At 51.2% G+C, this 18,074-nt stretch overlaps 1 protein-coding gene across 2 annotated transcripts; it reads left to right on the top strand.

The window, feature by feature from the left end:
• The first annotated feature begins 9,011 nt into the window (after positions 1–9,011).
• muc (dihydrolipoamide S-acetyltransferase muc) lies at positions 9,012–16,686 on the top strand. 2 transcript variants are annotated; one of them, XM_037214756.1, is made up of 2 exons: positions 9,012–9,118; positions 14,861–16,686. In XM_037214756.1, exon 2 carries the CDS (start codon positions 14,881–14,883, stop codon positions 16,348–16,350), a length of 1,470 nt encoding a protein of 489 aa, XP_037070651.1. In that variant the 5' UTR covers positions 9,012–9,118; positions 14,861–14,880; the 3' UTR covers positions 16,351–16,686. The 2 variants fall into 2 exon arrangements, with proteins under 2 accessions (XP_037070651.1, XP_037070650.1); XM_037214755.1 differs by having other exon boundaries at positions 14,858–16,686.
• The last annotated feature ends 1,388 nt before the right edge of the window (positions 16,687–18,074 follow it).

Here is an 18,074-nt window from a genome sequence, read left to right as displayed (position 1 = left end):
TAGCAGGAAACTGGCTAGCACGAAATCAGTATTTTCTTGTATTGGCCAATGACACTCACAAACTTACCACACTCATCAGTATGCCACCCAGCATCATGTCATCTACTTTGCGCAGCCCAAGAAACACATTACCTAATCCCGCACCAATGCATATATGAGCAGCCTGCAACAGTGAGCTAAGCTACAGAAATGACTCATGAATGCTACATAGTTTGTGGCAAAAATTGTGTAACTATGTTGTCTTTCCCCATCCAATGCATCATCAGTACCTGAGGGCAGCATTGCCATTTAGACTTGGCATGGACTGGCAAGTCAGAATGCAGCTATTTGCTTTCTTGACATACTAGGGTTGAAATACTGCTTTGATATCCTTGCAGTCAACAGCATTGGCTGATATGGACTGATGGCTAGGTGGCACAAACAGCCGTGTTCACACAGTCCAAAGATCATAACGTGAACCAGCCCCAGAGCTGTCATGACAAAAGCAATCTGGGCTCAAAATTCATAACAAATGATTAATTATAGCAACAGCTCAATTATCCACCTCATGGTTTGCAAAGATATGTGTCACAAAAAGCACCAAGGCAACATATTTACTCACCAGTACAAAAACAGGTAATGATGTGCACTGCAGATGTTCTCTGCACATCATGTGGCATTAGGTTAGGTTTACTTAGTTTATGCACTGTTTTCTTCCACATGAAATGCACAAACCTGGATTTGACAGAGTACTGATGACAGCTAATTTCATCCAGTGCTCACATTTGCGTTCTTGACATTTTGGAACCATCACTGGGCAATTTTGGTCCCATCATTAAAATAGTTCACATTCTGCACTGACTGCAATGATCTATTGCCTATATTTGTTGATCCTTTGCATCATGCAGGAATTATTGAGTTACCTATCTCACACACATTAAACTGACAAGCAACAAACAGCCTAATTGCATCAAAAACAAATATTCCAGCCCCCGCTTCCTTGCCAGTTGGTCTACCAGTGTGACGTAACTTCATATTTCCTTGACAAGCCAGTCACCAATATCCAGCACATCCCTCCTGCCAATAGGTGGTCAACCAAATGTTCAAGTCACAGGAGGAATGTCTGCAAAATCAATCCTGGGGCATTTATGTATTCACCTAATGAAAGAAACTATTGGTTCTCCCTGCAAGAATTGTTGAACAGCTGAATTACCTACCTCGTGGCCTGCAGACACCCATCACAAAAAAGCACCAAGGTGACATATTTAATCACCAGCACAAAAACAGGTGATGATATGCAACACAGACGTGTTCTCCATGCAGCATGTGCCATCATGTTAGGTGTTAGTTTATGCACTGTTTTCCTGCACATGGAACACACAAACTTGGATTTAGCAGAGTAATGACGACAACTATTTTCATCCAGTGTTCACATTTGCTTTCTTGCTGTTTTGACCCCATCATTGGGCGATTTCAGTCCTACCATTATAAAAGTTCACATTCCGAGCTGAGTGCAATGATCTATATTTGTTCATCCGTCATATCATGCAGCAATTTTTAATCTACCTTTCTCACACAAATTAAACTGACAAGCAACCAGCATCCTAATTTAAGGAACATCTGCAAAAACACTCCTGGGGACTTAGGGTATTAACTTAATGAACGAAACTTGGATGCATTCTCTGCAAGAATTTTGAGCAATCCAAAAATTAAAATGAGAACAAGTCAAAGCTATATAAAATAACCATATTACCTCCATCTGGCTTTTGGAAGCATGGAGCCTGCCCCAGATGTAAACTAATCTAACCTTTAGGCGGAAAGATAGCACCAAACACCGTCGACGCCTGCTGTCTGCATAGATCAAGCGCCTAGCAAGGCTAAATTACGTGAGCATTTCTGTGCTGCTAGCCACTCAAGGCCCTCAATAATAAGAGTAGTTTTAGCAGCATGATGTCAACTTCACCTTCCTTCTCTTTTCCCTTACCATCTTGGACTTGAACCGTCTCGAGCAATAGCTAAAAACCCGTGGGAAAAGCGGTAACACCGCACAAAGCTGAAATGGCTATGAACAGAACTGCGTGCGCCAGGCATTTTTCTTTTTTTTTGTTTAGACAGCTGACGGCCGATAATTCGGACGAAATCCCTTCCTGAACGGATGATCCTCTCACGGGAAGGGATTTCCTCCGGCGCACGATTCGAATCAGCGGAACGGCGCGTGAGTGTATACATGGGCCGGATAGTTCGGATCGAGGACGGGTCCCGGCTTAATTCGAATCACAGCTGCCCATGTAAACAGGGTAAGTGACTCACAACTGCTGCTGTGATACAAGCAGGTTATACAGGATGAGACGATGTTGGGCCTCTTTAGGTTAGGCATAGGCTACTTTCATGGAAATAAGCATTGGTGTTTTGTAAGAAACAGTGACAAAATGTTTCTTTTCCTTAACCCCATCTTAACCGAAGCCAGAAGTATGCCTATTGTGTTTGACTTGGTGATGAGTTGATGTGTAGGAGTTCAAGGTATTTTTGTTTGAGTGTTTTATGCTTGTTGAATTTTATGTTGTTATTTTGTTATTGAATTCCTTTGCTTTGTTTTGTTTTAAAAGTGCTGTGGAAGGGAATAGAAAAGTGCAGCATCAGAATATTGGTGTTAAGAATTTGTTATGCTCACAATACTGTCATTAAATTACTATGCTTTAACACGTGCGCGGCTGGCCGGTTAGATGCCCTTTGCTCGGGTGTGGGGGGGGGGGGGTGGGGGGTCAGTTTGCCCCCCCCCCCTCTGAGATCTCGGGAACTAAGAAAGCTAGAGACACCAAACTTACAGGGTGTCTTGACCTATACGTGAACTCACTTAGGTTAAGGTTTCAGCTTCCTAGGTCATGACGTTCAGGACGAATAATGTCAAACAATGTCAAATTCCAGGTTGGTCTCCAAAGCGCCCCCAGAACCTAGGCAACTGTCTCTAAGCAAAAAGTCACAAATCCATTTGAGGTCATTGACCTTGTTTGACCCTTTGAAGATCACGGTGACGAAAATGATACAAGACTGCCTTGAGTTTTGCATTTGAATAAGTGACAAAGATTACGCTAGGCAGTATGTTCCTAAAACAAAATGTTCGACCCGGGTCATCTTAAGTCAATGGCCTGTTCTGACCTCTAAGAAGTCAACTGAAGATGTACGATGCGGTTCCTGCTGTCAATACATTCGAAATGAGCACCAGAAACTATCCCATACAGCAAGCCCTAGAGCAATACATCAAGTTGGTTTTGACCTAGGTCTGAACAGCATACCTGACCAAAGGTCAACGTAATTTGCTCATTCAATATTTGTGGTGCCTAAGAAAGCATCTCAGAGATGTATGTCTTCGCCAAACACTCCGTTGTTGTATCAGATTGAACGATTCCCTACAAATTGCCTTCGCTGAAACCATGGGCTGACTTTGACCTGTCATAGGTCAGCGACCTTACAAGGAACATGTCAAATTTTTATGTCAAACGATTCACTATGCAATTTTCTACAGCTATGCAAAATTTGGCGCGCCGTTCAGAAACCATTCGGGAAAAGCCCTGGGGGGGGGGGCAATTTGCCCCCTCCTCCATACCCGAGCGCGTGTTGAGGTATTTTGTTTCACTTTCATGGCCTAAGATGTTAAAAAACGAAATAGTTTTGTCAGGTTCCCTGATATTACGTCCATGCCAACTTGAAATAGATGTCTTTGTTTGCTGAGAAGTCAGTCACAAGCTCATTAGTTCCATCTTCGGCGCATTGATTTTTTCACTCCCGTACGGTCTTTTTGTGATGGATTTTTTTGACTCCCACCCTGGTTCAAAAGCGATTCTAGCTCCCTGGTACCCGATGTGATTGGACGACCGACATCCTCGGCGCGACATCATGGCTGACTGCGAAACGCGCTCATGTTTACTCTCTGAAGCATATGTTAGTGCTTCACATTTCTGTGGGGGTTTGAACTGAAATAGCCATTTTAAAGATCAGTCTGTGCAGTTCACAGCCCCGCCCATCGTGAGACCTAAACCCCTCTAGTTTCTGAACTACATGCCCGCGAATATAAGGAGCCTTTTTCGGGGAGAGTATTTCAAGATCACCTTGGCGTTCGTGACGTCATAATAAAGTCACTCAAAAACCTTGCCATTCCATAGTCCGTGTGGTGATTCAGGCCAATAAAGATATAGTCGTTCATATCAGTCACTCGTGAGCACGATTTCCAGATATAACGGTTGTCGATTGGCTCTCAATCAATGTTGTGCAAGGTGTCATGATGTATCATCATGATGTATCAACAATGACGCATCGAAGAGTACATTTAAGGTGTTAAGTGCATTTGCGAGGAATATTATTCACATAGATAAGACAGTGGTAATAGATTTATTCGTCGGTGAAAAACGAGGAAAAAAGAGATATAGATGCCATGATATTTCGGCAACATGCCTGTATCGAAACGAACAGCGAAGCGAATTCACCTCCGCTATCTGTCTGTCACGTACTGCACGACGCTTGAAATCTGCGTTTGCTTCCATTCGCCCCTCGGCCCCCACTTAGTCACACAGCCGGTCGCACGTTTCGTGGCCGGCCGGGGCATCGTTGCCCGCGAGACGGACACTTGCCGCTGAGTGCTACGGCGGGGAGGTCGTGCGAGCCTACTCACTTTGTCAGATGATGATTTGAAATACAGCATCCCCCGACGGATGCGTTTGTCGTGATTGGATGTCACGGGAACTGAAATGGGGGGGGGGGGGACGCGCGTTGAAGAGACCAAAACAGCCCTTCTCGCCAGGTACACGAATGTCTAGTGTTAAGCTGTGGGTCTGTTTTGCGGATCAGGCAGAACCGCCCGCCAAATTTGCAGCTAATGCCTCCGCTCAATCACTGTATATCTGTGGGAATAATGACGCGCAATCGGTTGGACTCGGGGCTCGGACACACACACTAGCACAGAGGCTGCCCAGCTTGACGGTCCGGCCGGCAGCCACGTCCGCGGCGAGCCGGCGGACGAGGCAGCCCGGCCACCAAATAAAGAACGAATTCACGCGCGCGCCGTCCTTCGCCTGAGAACGGAACCCCGCCACATGCGCGCGAGGCCTGCCCGTGGGGTAGCCCGTCCGCGGTCGAAACACTGCCACCTCAGTCGGGAGCGCCGCCATCTTCGCGTCAGAGCCCGAGGCCCCTGACTCGGTTTCACTCGGTTCGCCGCGGTACACACCCCGGCGCACCGGACATCCGGACATGTCGGACATCCCGGGGTCTCGCTCGTGCTGGACCGGACCTCCCCCCCCCCGCCCCTCTTCCTTGACGGGCGTCTTTATGGAAGAGCCTGGTATCAGTCAGGAACCAGCACCGGACAGGGTCCCTCTGCCCGTTTTCTCTAGGGCCCAAATGCGTCGAAGTAGGATCCCTGTGCTATTTATTAAACCCGCTATGCTTGGGACCTTTTTGGGTCGGTGAGTGACCCCATGTTGATCCAGGATCAACCATCCCGGTCAGGAGGCCTTCGGCGTCAGACAGGGGACCAATGTATCATGTGTAGTAATAGTAGCCGATTGGAAGTCTAAAAGGGGACGGAAAGGTCCCTCAGTCCCAATCGAGAAGTGCACGGGGCATCAAGTCTCGGCTGAAAGCTCTATTGGGGTCTGGATGTTGAATGGGGGGGGGGGGGGAGAAGGGCAAGGGGTCCAGGAACCCCTGGGAGGAGCTCTTTTCGGAACCGTGAAGTCCAAAAAATGACCATACTGGGTGACAAGAGTAAAATATATTGCTAACACAAATTCTGATAATACCGTAGCAGCGTCTAGCAGTCCAGGAAGCCCCCTCTGGTAGACTCGTGGACCTCCTCTGGCCGCTCAGTCGAGACTTCCTAGTCGGCAGGGGTACACTAGTATTCAAGGGCCCTTATAACTACTTAGACCTCTGTTGCCCTTCAAACTATGGACACTAAGGGAACTGGAAAACTACTAGGATGCCCTGGTCACTCAGGGGTCGCATTCACCGCTCAGTTACCCCCAGTAGCGCACACAAATGTACAGGGGCCCGTGCCCCGCCCCCTCCCGACCAAGGGCTCTGAGGACAGACGATCAAAGACCCGATTCGTGGCTCCGAAGGGCCCAAAGGGCTCGGTGGAGGTCGCATTAGGAATCCGAGCCCTGCGGTCTGGGTCCGCATAACCGGTGTTATTTGCGCCTGACCGGCATTACAAAAACTGATGTATGTAGGAATAAGATCCATATAAGAACAAGTACGAGATAAATTACGTAAGTTGTTCAATGCACTAGCGAGGAACATTATTCACAAAGACAGGACAACAGTAGTATGAGCGTAATTCCCCGGAGAAAAAAAAAACAGTAGAATGAAGATATGGTTGGGTTGATATTTCGGCAACATGTCCTTATCTAAACAGTAGCAGAAGTGAATTCAAAATTCCTTGCCGATAATCCTACTAAATTTTTCGGCTTGTTTAACAGCAGGCCACATATTTTACAGGACACCAACATTCAGGGGATTTAACAAAGAGCGATTGCCGGCCATTGCAAATTCAATGCAAATTCAGTAAACACAAATTCAATAAACAACGGAAATAAGATGCACGACGTAGACGGTGTGTAAAATTATGTTCGACAATGACAAACACGAATTCATCCGCGTAATCGGCATAACCGTAAATGCAGTCATGGGTCGGTAAGAAGCATTAAATTATTAAGGTGAGATAAGCCCCAATAAAAATTAAGCCCCAAAATAACGCCCCAATAAAAGTTATTAAGATTTAGGTCCCCGTCAAAGGCGCAGGCCCTCCTATAATATGGAAAAACCCGAGACTAATAAGGACGGCACCTGAACAATCGAAACTCCCGTGGCAGGTCAACAAAGAGGCTTCAGTGAACAGTGAAGGGTCTTCATAACAAACGAGAAGAACCTTACACCAATATGGTGGGACCCCTGAACGATTGGAAGCACCCCGGTGGGTTAACATATGGGGTTCGGCAGGAGTACAGGATCCCCGGAACAAAGGGCAATAAGCAAAGATCAGTGTACATGAATAAACACCCGTGTGATCAAGGGTGTCTGAGCAAGTTAACAGAGAGAGCTCTGACAACTGTAGGGTCCTCAGCAAATCAGCACAAAAAGGAAACGAGCCATAGGTCAATGAAGAGGGCCCCTGAGCATCGAGTGCCTCGGAGCGTCACCTTATATGGGGCCCCAGCAACAGCACGGGGTGCTCCAAGCAAGTGGAAATAACCCGATATGTAGAACCCGGTACCAATATGAAGGGCCCCTGAACAACCGAGTGCACTCGTACATTTTTGGGCCCCGGCAGCAGCGGCGGGGCGGGAGAGCCCGCTTGCCCCGCGGGCACAGCGGTCCCCGTCGAGCCCGGCCGCCCACCATGCCTCCGGTCGCGCCGCCGCCTGGCGCGTCTGCGCCCAGTCCGCCGGTGAGCCCCGGGGCACGGCCGCGCCCAGGCCGGACACGGCCGCTAGGTGTCCAGGTAATTTAAAGTAGCCATGCTTGACGGTACGCATCACGTGCTCATCAATGGAACGCCAGGTTGAATGAGCCATCTGTTGACAAAAGAGGGAAAGAGCGGCAGGACTCAAAGGTACTTCTGTAGTGTTATCTAGCGGCAGGAATCCAAACTAGCCTGGTTGCTATGGATACTGGACGTTTTGAACACTGGACTTTACGACTCTGGACTTTGCGACTCTGGACGTTGCGCCCCTGGACCTCATGAACGCTCCCAATGGGCACGGAATTAGACGCATTCTGGACGTTAGGAACGCTGGATGCCGCGATCCTCGATGATATGAACACTGGGCGCTGCAATACTGGATGTTTTGATGGCTCCCCATCACCGCACCTGCCGCTGTTCAGCGGGGACACGCCTTTGGGCACCCCGCTGAACGAGCGCGGGTCGTGACCCGGTCGTCACCGGATCGCGACCGGGTCGTGAACGGGCGTGTGCTGGCTTGATGCCGGCTGCCGCACCCAGCGCAGCAGAGGGACGACAGCGGTGGCTGTCGCCGTACCTGCCGCTGTTCAGCGGGGCCACGCATTCGGGCGCTCCCACGGGACTCCGCTGAACGGGCCAAGGGGGCGACGCCGCCGGGCCGCCGCGATCGGTGGCCGCTCTGCACTCCTAGTCTCAGTCTGCCCTGCGGAGAACGCTGATGGGTAGCCAGCCGCCCGCTGGCCCAAAATTCAAAACTTAAAACATTGCGTACTCGAAAGTGGGCGAAAAGGAACCCGGCCGGCGAATGACCACAGCGGCCACGCCACGTATTCGTCGGTGGGAGCCACCAGCGTGCGGACGACGTACTTTTCTGCAAGTTAAATAGTCGAGGGAGTAGAGGATATTTCAGTTGGGTGGGGGCGATCGTCGGCAGTTACAGGAAACAGGCAATGTTGCTCGGCCGACAGTTGGACAGAGAATCTCCCATACAGGAAACTTACAGGGAATTCGTGCTGATGCCTCACCAGATTGCGCATTGATGCGTTCGATAGCTTCGGATCTTGTAGAGGTTGCAGGGGACAGTCCCCCACGCCCTGAGAATTATGGGGGAGGGGCGCGTTCTACGCGTCCTCCGCGCTATCACCACTCCCGAGTCGTTGACTGGAAGGAAATAACAAAGAATGCCTATCATTCCACCCCCCCCCCCCTCGCCAACTGGTAAGGACCATTCCCGTCCGCGCACATCGAGGGCGGCGCCGGTTGCAACGCTTATTGTACTGTCCACGGTTACTGATTTCGCACGTAGTGCATTGGCACAGTTACAAAACCGCGAGATCCTTTGAGCAGTGACGTTCCAGTGATGGTATCTGAACTGTGAGATATACGATGATACTAAGTCAAAAATGATAAAAAAAAAATTTAAAAAATTAGAAAATAATATTTTTTACTTTGAAAACTGTTCTTATGTTCAAGTACAACTGTTTTTTCCTTTACTGTTCATAAGGCCACCAGGTTTGCCTCCTGTTACAGTGCTCTTCTTTCAAGGTTGCACAGAATGCCTTCTTCGCCGAACTGCGGCGGTTGTGGCTGAGTGGTATTCGTTTGCTATATGGGTGTGTGGCAGCGATTGTGGATTGACAGGAGCTGGTTAAGCTTGCGGACGGTGGTCACGACGTTCAGGTACCTACTGTGTGTAGTGATAATTAAGTAGAAAAGGAATTGACTCATTGCTAGGCTGTTGCTTCTTATTAATGTGGAAGGGACGCAAGATGGTTGGATGCGGTCGGCGTAGAGATGGTGCGCTGAAAATGTCAACTTTGCATTGAGTACATAACTCAGGTCCAGTCTGAAAAAAATCCGTTTGGTGTGCAGTATGCCTTCATGATTTGCATGTACTGAACCTGGGACAAACTTGTGGGAACTCAGGGCAGGCCAAACTAAGCAGGATATTTAATGTATTCTTGTCTCCAAAAATTGTTTGGAATATTATTGCTTGGGATTACCTCAGCAATATTGTAGTTCATTAAAATAGTGGGTAATTTTGCTTTGAAATATTTTAAAACTCTGCATTAAACATAGGCTCTTGTGCTTGTAGTTTGGTATGCTGGACTTGTTGCTGGTGTATGATTATGTCTGGCATAATTTAAATATTTTTAGTCTGTATGTGGGTCCTAGAAAACAAGGCAACACTCTGCTCAATAAAAAGGCCTGCATCAGCTTAATCAAGCAGGCAGACAATACAAAATTGTTAGCAATAGTAGCACCAGACATTTATGAATGGGCAACTTCTTTAACTTCTTTATATAGCACCTGCATTCTATACAAGGTCAATTAATTACATTTTCCCTCATGTTTGTCAGTCCAAAGTTTCCACAGCTGGTGACAGGGATTGGTGGTGCAGCTATCAGCTGATTGTTGTGAGGTTCAGTAACACTTTCAGCTGATTGTATGGCAATGTCACAGAGCCACAAAGTCCCTGCCAACCTGGTCATAGTTTGCGTGTCTACTCATGGCAAGGCTAGGACAGGACCTGGGCACTTCTTGTCACATCTCAGTCCCTGCGAGTCAGGTAGCAAATGATGGCTGAAAGTTGTGTGGTGTAAGAATATGTTCATGGCTCACTTTGAATGATTTTTGAGATGAATATGTAATGAGACCAGATGGTAGTGGGCATGACTGATAGGACAACGCCAGCATACAGATGGGGCCGGACAGAACCTGACAGGAAAAACCAAACCAGGCGAGACCGGGTGAACAAGACGATACTGAACGGGCGGCACGGACTCCGGATAGGATCAGACCCGACCAGTCATAATCAGACAGGAGAAGACGGGATCCGAGGGTACCATGCATGACTGCGAGCAACGGGACGAGGCGGAGCATACAGAATGGGACCAGGCGGAGCTGAATAGATCGTGATGTGGCCAGGCGGGACCGAAGGGGATAAGACTGGATGTTACTGGAATGGACCGGACAGGAACGAATGGGACCGGACCAAACCCGACGGGACAAAACGACCGGGCAGGATCAGACAAGATGGAACGGCATCGTAAGTGACCGGAAAGGAATCGGGTGGGACAGAAAAGGAACACACAGCTTAGAAGAATCGGACCAGATCAGACAGAACCAGATGAAGCGGCGTGCATGGAGATGGAACCGGGCGAAAACAGATAAAAATCAGGGGAAACCGGGTAACACGAGACCAGACGGGACCGGAGGAGCCCAGAAGGGGCTTGGCCGGATCGTGCGGTATCAGACGGGACCAGACGGGACTTGCCGACAAAAGTCCCTCCGTTCAGCACTGCGGACCCCTGACCAACACATGGTTCCTCCTTTTTTCAGGCATTCCGAATAATACAAATCGCGTGCCCGGCCTTGTTCCTCCTCGAGACATGGGCCAGCGTGGCTGGGACTGACACGGAGCTTACTGTTGGGTGTCGGTAACAGGGACTAACTCTGGCCTAACTCGAAGCCCGCATTGTCCCAGAGGATCTCAATGGATGCAAGGGTCCATCTGATTGACATTTGAAGTCATGACCCTATGCGCTGGGATCCTAAATGTGACCTGCAGCCAGCTGTTCGGGCCCCTCCGCCTTCCAATCAGGCTCTTGATCGTCAGCCTCGGCGGATATTTGGGCTTCTCTTTAGACACACTTGAACACTGCCCCGTCGACTCGGGGCATCTTGCCAACACAGGGTCCCCTGCTACGCACTGTGGACTTCTGGCCAATCCGAGCCATTGGCTCAGGGGTCAGACCAGTATAAATCACAGGCCTCATGCTTGTGCTTGCTTAGGAAATTGGTGCTCAGGTCCAGACCGACACGGGACGGACTGTTCGGTGCTGGTGCTGTCTAACCGACCGACCAGGCCCCTGACCGGTGGGAGCCCCATTGACTCAGGGGACCCCCAGTCGACGAAAAGGGCCCTCTGGCTGGCATTCTAGGGTCCGGCACCGCGAGTCTGGTCGGGAGGAAATACGCGTACCCGTCTGCCCCCCTTCCTACCTGCCTTGCTGTCCAGACAGCAGTGTGGGTGTTTCCGAGGAAATGCAAAACAAACGATGGCAGCGCGGAATACTCCTTACTGATCGAATTCATCCGCTCAATGGCATTTAGGACTTCTACCAAGAGCGACCTCTGGGCAGCACAATGAACCTTAAGTTTTCTCCCACCACTTTCTTATTCAGCGGATGATAATTTTTTGTCTGTTCATAGGTGCTTCACTTACGCTTGCGTATGTTTTTGGTCGCTTGGAAGTCCAAAGATATCCAATTCCGTTACGTTTGGTGCTAAAAACAGCTTCCGTTATGTCGGCTATGGGCCCCTTCAGAGCCCATGGAGCCCCTTTGGGTCACAAGAAAAGAAGCGGTGTCGTAATTTCCTCTCTACATCCCCCACCAGGCATATGCGGTCCCTTACGAAGTTGTTAATAGTTTGGCAGTAATATTGTAGCTTTGTGACGCCACCGTACCATCAACTGAAGTGTGAGCGAACCCTACTACGATCAGCTGACAGCTGCATCGCCGATTCCAACGCCCGGTTGTGGAAACTATTGAGTGACAGCCGTAAGAGAAACTTACTTTATTAGCCTTATACAGGACATAGAAGCTATATGAAGGCATTAGAGAAATTCATCAATGTCTGGCGTGTGCGCTGGATAAAAATTTGGCATGGTTTGCTAGCTAGATTTAGCTTGTGCGGGGCGTTTTGCTGAGTGCGAGACCTGTTCCGGTTTTACCGAAAACAATTCATTGCGCTTTAGTTTAATGTTTTTTTACCTGCTTCAAATGTTAACCACATTGTTGCACTGAACATCATTTAGTGATTTTCATACTGTGGTAAGGTTTCATCATGTGTGTTATTTACTACTTTGTGTTATTAGCTACCTTGTCAAGGTTATGAAACTCATTTCAACACCTTGCACATAATATTGTAAGAGCTATGTATCTGTTTAACTCAAAAGACATTTGTTGGTTAGTTAGTCATATCATTTCTCAGTGATATGTATTAGGATCATGTGGCATGGAAACATGTTAATGACTTATTTAGAGAGACATGTTTGATATGGGAAAACATGTGCACCATATTTTCTTCAATGATAGAATGATGGTCTATGTTTTTCCATGAAAAAACTCGGGAAGCCCACCAGCTCAGGGAGGGGCCCCGATTAGAAAGACCAGACATCTCACAATTCCAATAGGCTTTATTCAGGTGTATTTGCCTATGTTATCTTTGTAAAAATAGAGGAAATCTGAGAAAATTATCTGAGACAGTATTTTGAATAGGGGCCCATAGGTCTGCCTGGGGAGGGGGGGGGGGGGGCAATGGAGTTGTTTCCTAGTGGAAAAAGTCTTGTTCTGAACAGACTTGATTGGTTGCCTACTTAGGCATGTACCTATGTAATGTCAGAGATAGCGACCGTTCAAATCTGAGAGTGGAGCTTGATATTAAAACTAGATCTTGCCTCACCCCACACAATTGTGTCTGGTGTAGAGAAAGCATACTTTTGTGTCTAGGCCAGATGTTGGCTGAACCTGTACAACATGATTTTGAAGTGTGAATGAACCATTCACATCTTTTTTGATTATTATGTTTTCTGGTTTGTCATGTTGTTAACAAATGTATGTCAATCCACTATGCATGAGCTTATGCACACCAAAATTTGAGCATGATGTAAAAGAGGCCAAATAATTCAGCCACAACATGCAGACTGAAGCTGGCCTTTCTGGAAACTTTATTTCCAGGGCAGGTGCGAGTTTTGAAATTTGCTGAGTGCAGAGCAAGGACATTCTCAGACTCTCAAAAAGTGGCAGTAGTAGTTAAAGTACATGACTTAACAACCATGGGGTTGCAAAAGAGCTTTTTTAACATCCTGCACTGCACCCCGTTCGTCCGTCCACGCAGTGCGGCATGAATTTCGGCGGTAGCGCCACACAGAAGTCAGAAACGCCACACGTTGAACAGGCGTGCCCTGCGCCACCCCTGCTGTAGCAAGCGGGCCTGCCATTGCCGTCGGAGAATGCGGCTCTGTTCAATATTTGGCTATGTGAGCGTGAACACCAAACCCTCACATGTGCCAATGAAACTGCGGTGGCGCACGCTGTGGCCCCATCCGAAGCGCGGCCGCTCAGTACTTCACGTGTCGTTCGTTCGTTTGATACAGGTGCCGTTCGCTAGTTTGAGCTGTGAGCGGCGAAAACGCTGCGTTTCTGCTTGGGTCGTTTGCTCGTGGGCTGTCTCGTGACTGCCCGTGGCACCAATTCTGGAATCACGGGCTGGCACGAGCGACAGAGCCACAGCGTCCATTCGTGATACAGCCCTGTCACGCATACAGTCACGGACTTGTACCTCATGGTTTTGCGTGGCACCGCAGTTTGCGCGATGGATTCAGGAAATGAGTATTTCTGCTGGTGCACGGAAATCAATACAGGCACGGTTCTTACACATGCAAAACATAGGAATGCAAGCCCCACCAGCTGAAGAGGAGACCCCGATTAGAAAGACCAGGGCTTTACAATTTCAAAAGCCTTCATTCAGATGTGTTGCCTGAGTGATCTTTTGAAAAGGGGGAAAAATCTAAGCCATTTGTCTCATGCAAGAGTTTGAATAGGTGGCCTGCAGATCTCCTTGGAAGGCAAAAGGTCCGTTTCCCAGTGGAAAATGTCTTTGGCACAAGCTGTGTGGTCGGGCACATCTGTCATCTAGTCATGGTAGATCAGGCTGTGTGGTCAGGCACATCTGTCATCTAACCATGGTAGATCAAGCTGTGGGTCAGGCACATCCGTCATCTAACCATGGTAGATCAGGCTGTGTGGTCGGGCACATCCGTCATCTAGCCAGGGTAGATCAGGCTGTGTGTTCAGGCACATCCATCATCCAACCATGGTAGATCAGGCTTGCATTCCTGTCCAATTTTAGTTCAAAGTCCTCAAGATGTTTGGTGGTGCAATGTGACCAAGGCAATTAGCATACCCAAAAACTCCAATCACCACCACCACTGGTTCCAGATGTTTGATGTGTTGCCATCCCCTTTAATTATTGCTTCATGGATTGATTCATCACAGGTGTCCCAAACATGATGTTGAATGGTACTTCACTGTCTGCTGCTTGCGGCATGTTTGTGAGGACTCCAAACTGATCATCTGCCAGCTGTGTTTTGATGTGATGTGATGTTTCCTGACCCTGAAATATTATCTGGATGATTTGTCTGGCCCTTGTGTGTTTTGCACCACAAGTCGTGCCCTGCTTCTAAGATGCACTGTAGATTGACTGTCCACTGTTGTTTACGAGTGCAATTCTATGGGTCTGTGGATGGGTCTCAGAGAACTCTGTTTCCCAAATCAGACGCCATGAGGCTGGCTCTCGCTGTCCACTGCCGTGTTTGTGCTCGCACCCTAACCTCCGTGGCGCGTCTGGCAGCAGGTGACCAGCCAGCCGGCGCCATGCTGCTGCGCCCCGCCGTGCCGTTCAGCCGGGCGCTGTGCCGTCAGACGCGGCTGCGTCACCAGCTGGGCCGTGCCTGTGCCGCCTCCTTCCAGACGCGCGCGCTGGCCGACGCGCTGCGGCCGCCGGGCGCCACACTGTGCGCGCGCGCGCTGCCGCGGCCGCCGACCTGGGCGCGCCGGTACTCGTCCCAAGATTTGCCGGCGCACCACAAAATTGTGCTGCCAGCGCTTTCTCCCACCATGGAGTCGGGTTCCATCATCAGCTGGGAAAAGGCTGAGGGCGACCATGTGGCCGAGGGCGACCTGCTGGCCGAGATCGAGACCGACAAGGCGAGCATGGGCTTCGAGAACTCGGACGAAGGCTACCTGGCCAAGATTCTGGTTCCCGCCGGGACAAAGGACATCCCGCTTGGTAAACTGCTCTGCATCATCGTCGACAACAAGGAGGACATCGACAAGTTCAAAGACTATGTGGACACGTCGGGGCCGGCGCCGCCTTCAGCACCATCCCCGCCGCAGGAGAAGGCCGCCGCGCCCGCCGCCGCGCCCGCTCCGCCGCCTCCTGCCGCCGCTGCTGCTTCTCCGGCCGCCGTCCCGGCGCCCTCCGCTGGACCTCCCACTGGCCGCATCATGGCTAGTCCACGCGCGCGCCGGCTGGCCGCCGAACAGGGCGTGGACTTGGCCTCGCTGCGCCCGGGCAGCGACGGCCTCGTGCGCGCCGCCCAGGTGACGGCCGCGCCCGCCGCCGCGCCGGTCTCCGCTGCCGCCCAGCCGTCCGCCGCGCACGACGATCTGGAGTTGTCGGCCATGCGCAAAACGATCGCTAAGCGGCTGCTACAGTCGAAGCAGACCATCCCGCACTACTACCTGTCCGCCACCATCGACATGACGCACGTGACGCGCGTACGCGCCGAAGCCAACCAGCGCGCTGGGAAGGACGGCGTCCGGCTCAGCATTAACGACTTCGTCATCAAGGCGGCGGCGCTGGCCTGCGCCAAGGTGCCGGCCGTCAACTCGTCCTGGATGGACACGTTCATACGTCAGTACCGGTCGGTGGACGTGAGCGTGGCCGTCTCCACCGAGCAGGGGCTCATCACGCCGATTGTGTTCGGCGCCGAGGCGCGCGGCGTGGCAGACATCTCGGCGGAGGTGCGCCGGCTGGCCGAGCGCGCGCGCGCCCGCCAGCTGCAGCCGCGCGAGTACCAGGGCGGTACATTCAGCATCAGCAATCTGGGCATGTTTGGCGTGAAGAACTTCGCAGCCATCGTGAACCCGCCACAGGCGTGCATCCTGGCGGTGGGCGGCGTCGAGCAGAAGCTGGTGCCGGGCGAGGCGGGGCCGCGCACCATCGACGCCATGGCTGTCACGCTCTCCTGCGACCACCGTGTGGTGGATGGCGCGGTGGGCGCCCAGTGGCTGGCCGTCTTCCGCGGCTTGCTCGAGCAGCCGGTTACTATGATTCTGTGAGAGTCGGCAGCGGCGGCCGTAGTGGGGCTTCTTACCTCGCCGCGCGCGCCAGCGTGGCGACGCCGACAATACTGATCAGGGTGGGGCGGCAGCCGTCGTGGCAGGGCAGGGTCCGCTCCTCGGTTGCACGCGACGGCGGAGGCGCGGAGCTCGCCGTCCCCGACAGCCGTTCGTGAGGCGCGTACGGAACGCGGGTCGGGTGGCGGGTGGAGGCCGTTAAGCGATCTGGATGTGGTTCGTTTTGTTAACTGAGTACGTGTGTGTTGTTACTTTGTGAGGTGTCGTGGTTCGGTTCTTGACTGATCTGACATTAAAGTCAGTTGGGCGCAGAAAGTGGCCGTGTCTGTTTCTTAATCGGAATGTCTGAAGGTGCCGAAACCGGTTGAATCGGACGAAGTACACAATCCCAAGTAGGTAACGCAGCATAGCGCATCATTGGTCGTTGCGCATGGGGCGCTCGATACACTAGGAGTGTTGCGCCGATTTGTATTTACCAGAGAAAACCAAAAAAGGCTATGTGCGGTACATACACTGGGGCTGTCCCTCGTGGGGCGTGCTGTCCTGGATAATCCGGCACGACTTCTGGTACCAAGGGTAGCAATGGCCGATTTTTGGCAGCCAGCCCGCATCGTAGTGGTTGCCAACGCGCGTCCGCTCGAAAACTGGTGGTCGTGCTCTTCACGCGGAAGGCTCTTGTAAATAGCGTTCCGGCTCAGTCCGTCAGTACGAGTTCCGTCTGCAGCCGCTCACTGATGCTGCGATATTTGCTTATTATCGCCAATGGCTTCTTACTATCGCCAGCGGAACCTGACGTTGGACATGACAGCATCAGCCTCCTTCATGTCCCACGACACGGCTTGGAGCACCGGGCAGCCTGCCGCGCCAGCCGCTGGTTGGCGGCGCCGCTGCCGGTTCGCACCGGGAAGATAGGACCGCAAACGCCACCTATTTCCAGGTCCAGGTTAACTCGAGCCACCACGCGGCCGCGGCCAATGAGGCAAAACGCTGCCGAGGACGTATGGGAGTGGATGCATAGTGGCAGCCGAGGGCTGAGCAATTTGTGGCTTCGGTTTGGCAGCGGGTTGCGGGCGGTCATTACATGAATACCGCAGATGACCATTCCGCGCCCATTGTCACACCGTGCCCCTCCGCCAGTAACACAGTGGAAGTTCATTTTGCTCGGTCTCGCACCACTGTACATTACAACTGTTGCGAATATCCGCGCCTTCCCCGCCTCGAGTGTGGGATCCCCCACGTTACCCAAGTACTTTGCTTGTCACCATCCGGCAGCGCTGCGGGGCGCTTGCAGAAACTTCAACCCACACACACTTGCAAACCACAAAACGTCAAAAACTCCTCCGCGCCATGAGGGAGCAATAACTTGCATACCAGGCGCGACGACTCGACGCCAAGCAGCTGCAGGTCGCTTCCCCCGCGCGTCTAGCACTAACGCCGGGACGCCGGCTCACCTCCGCCCTGGCCTCGCTCGCGCCGGCCCCGTCCGTCCAGTGCACGCCCCGACGCTGCTTCCTTAGCCCCACCATTCAAGACACGCTGAACAAGCTGTTTATTACAAGAATGACGCCTGTTCAGCGGCGGCCGGACCCGCGCCAGGTCCGCTTAATACACATAACATAATCTGTACTTAGTCGTAACACCGATAACGCGCCATTAGATATTTCCGAGACTAAGGTCAGCGTCGTATTTACACCAACGTTCGAAGC

Source organism: Pollicipes pollicipes, unplaced genomic scaffold (genome assembly GCF_011947565.3).
Source record: "Pollicipes pollicipes isolate AB1234 unplaced genomic scaffold, Ppol_2.1 Scaffold_3447;HRSCAF=4054_pilon_pilon_pilon, whole genome shotgun sequence".
In the NCBI taxonomy this organism is placed as follows: Eukaryota; Metazoa; Arthropoda; class Thecostraca; order Pollicipedomorpha; family Pollicipedidae; genus Pollicipes; species Pollicipes pollicipes.
Note: the sequence above shows the minus strand (reverse complement) of the source record. Positions and strands in the feature narration are given on the sequence as shown.

What these genes read in the sequence shown, in the direction of transcription:
- muc (XM_037214756.1), top strand. Translation starts at nt 14,881, where the DNA reads ATGCTGCTGCGCCCCGCCGTGCCGTTCAGCCGGGCGCTGTGCCGTCAG.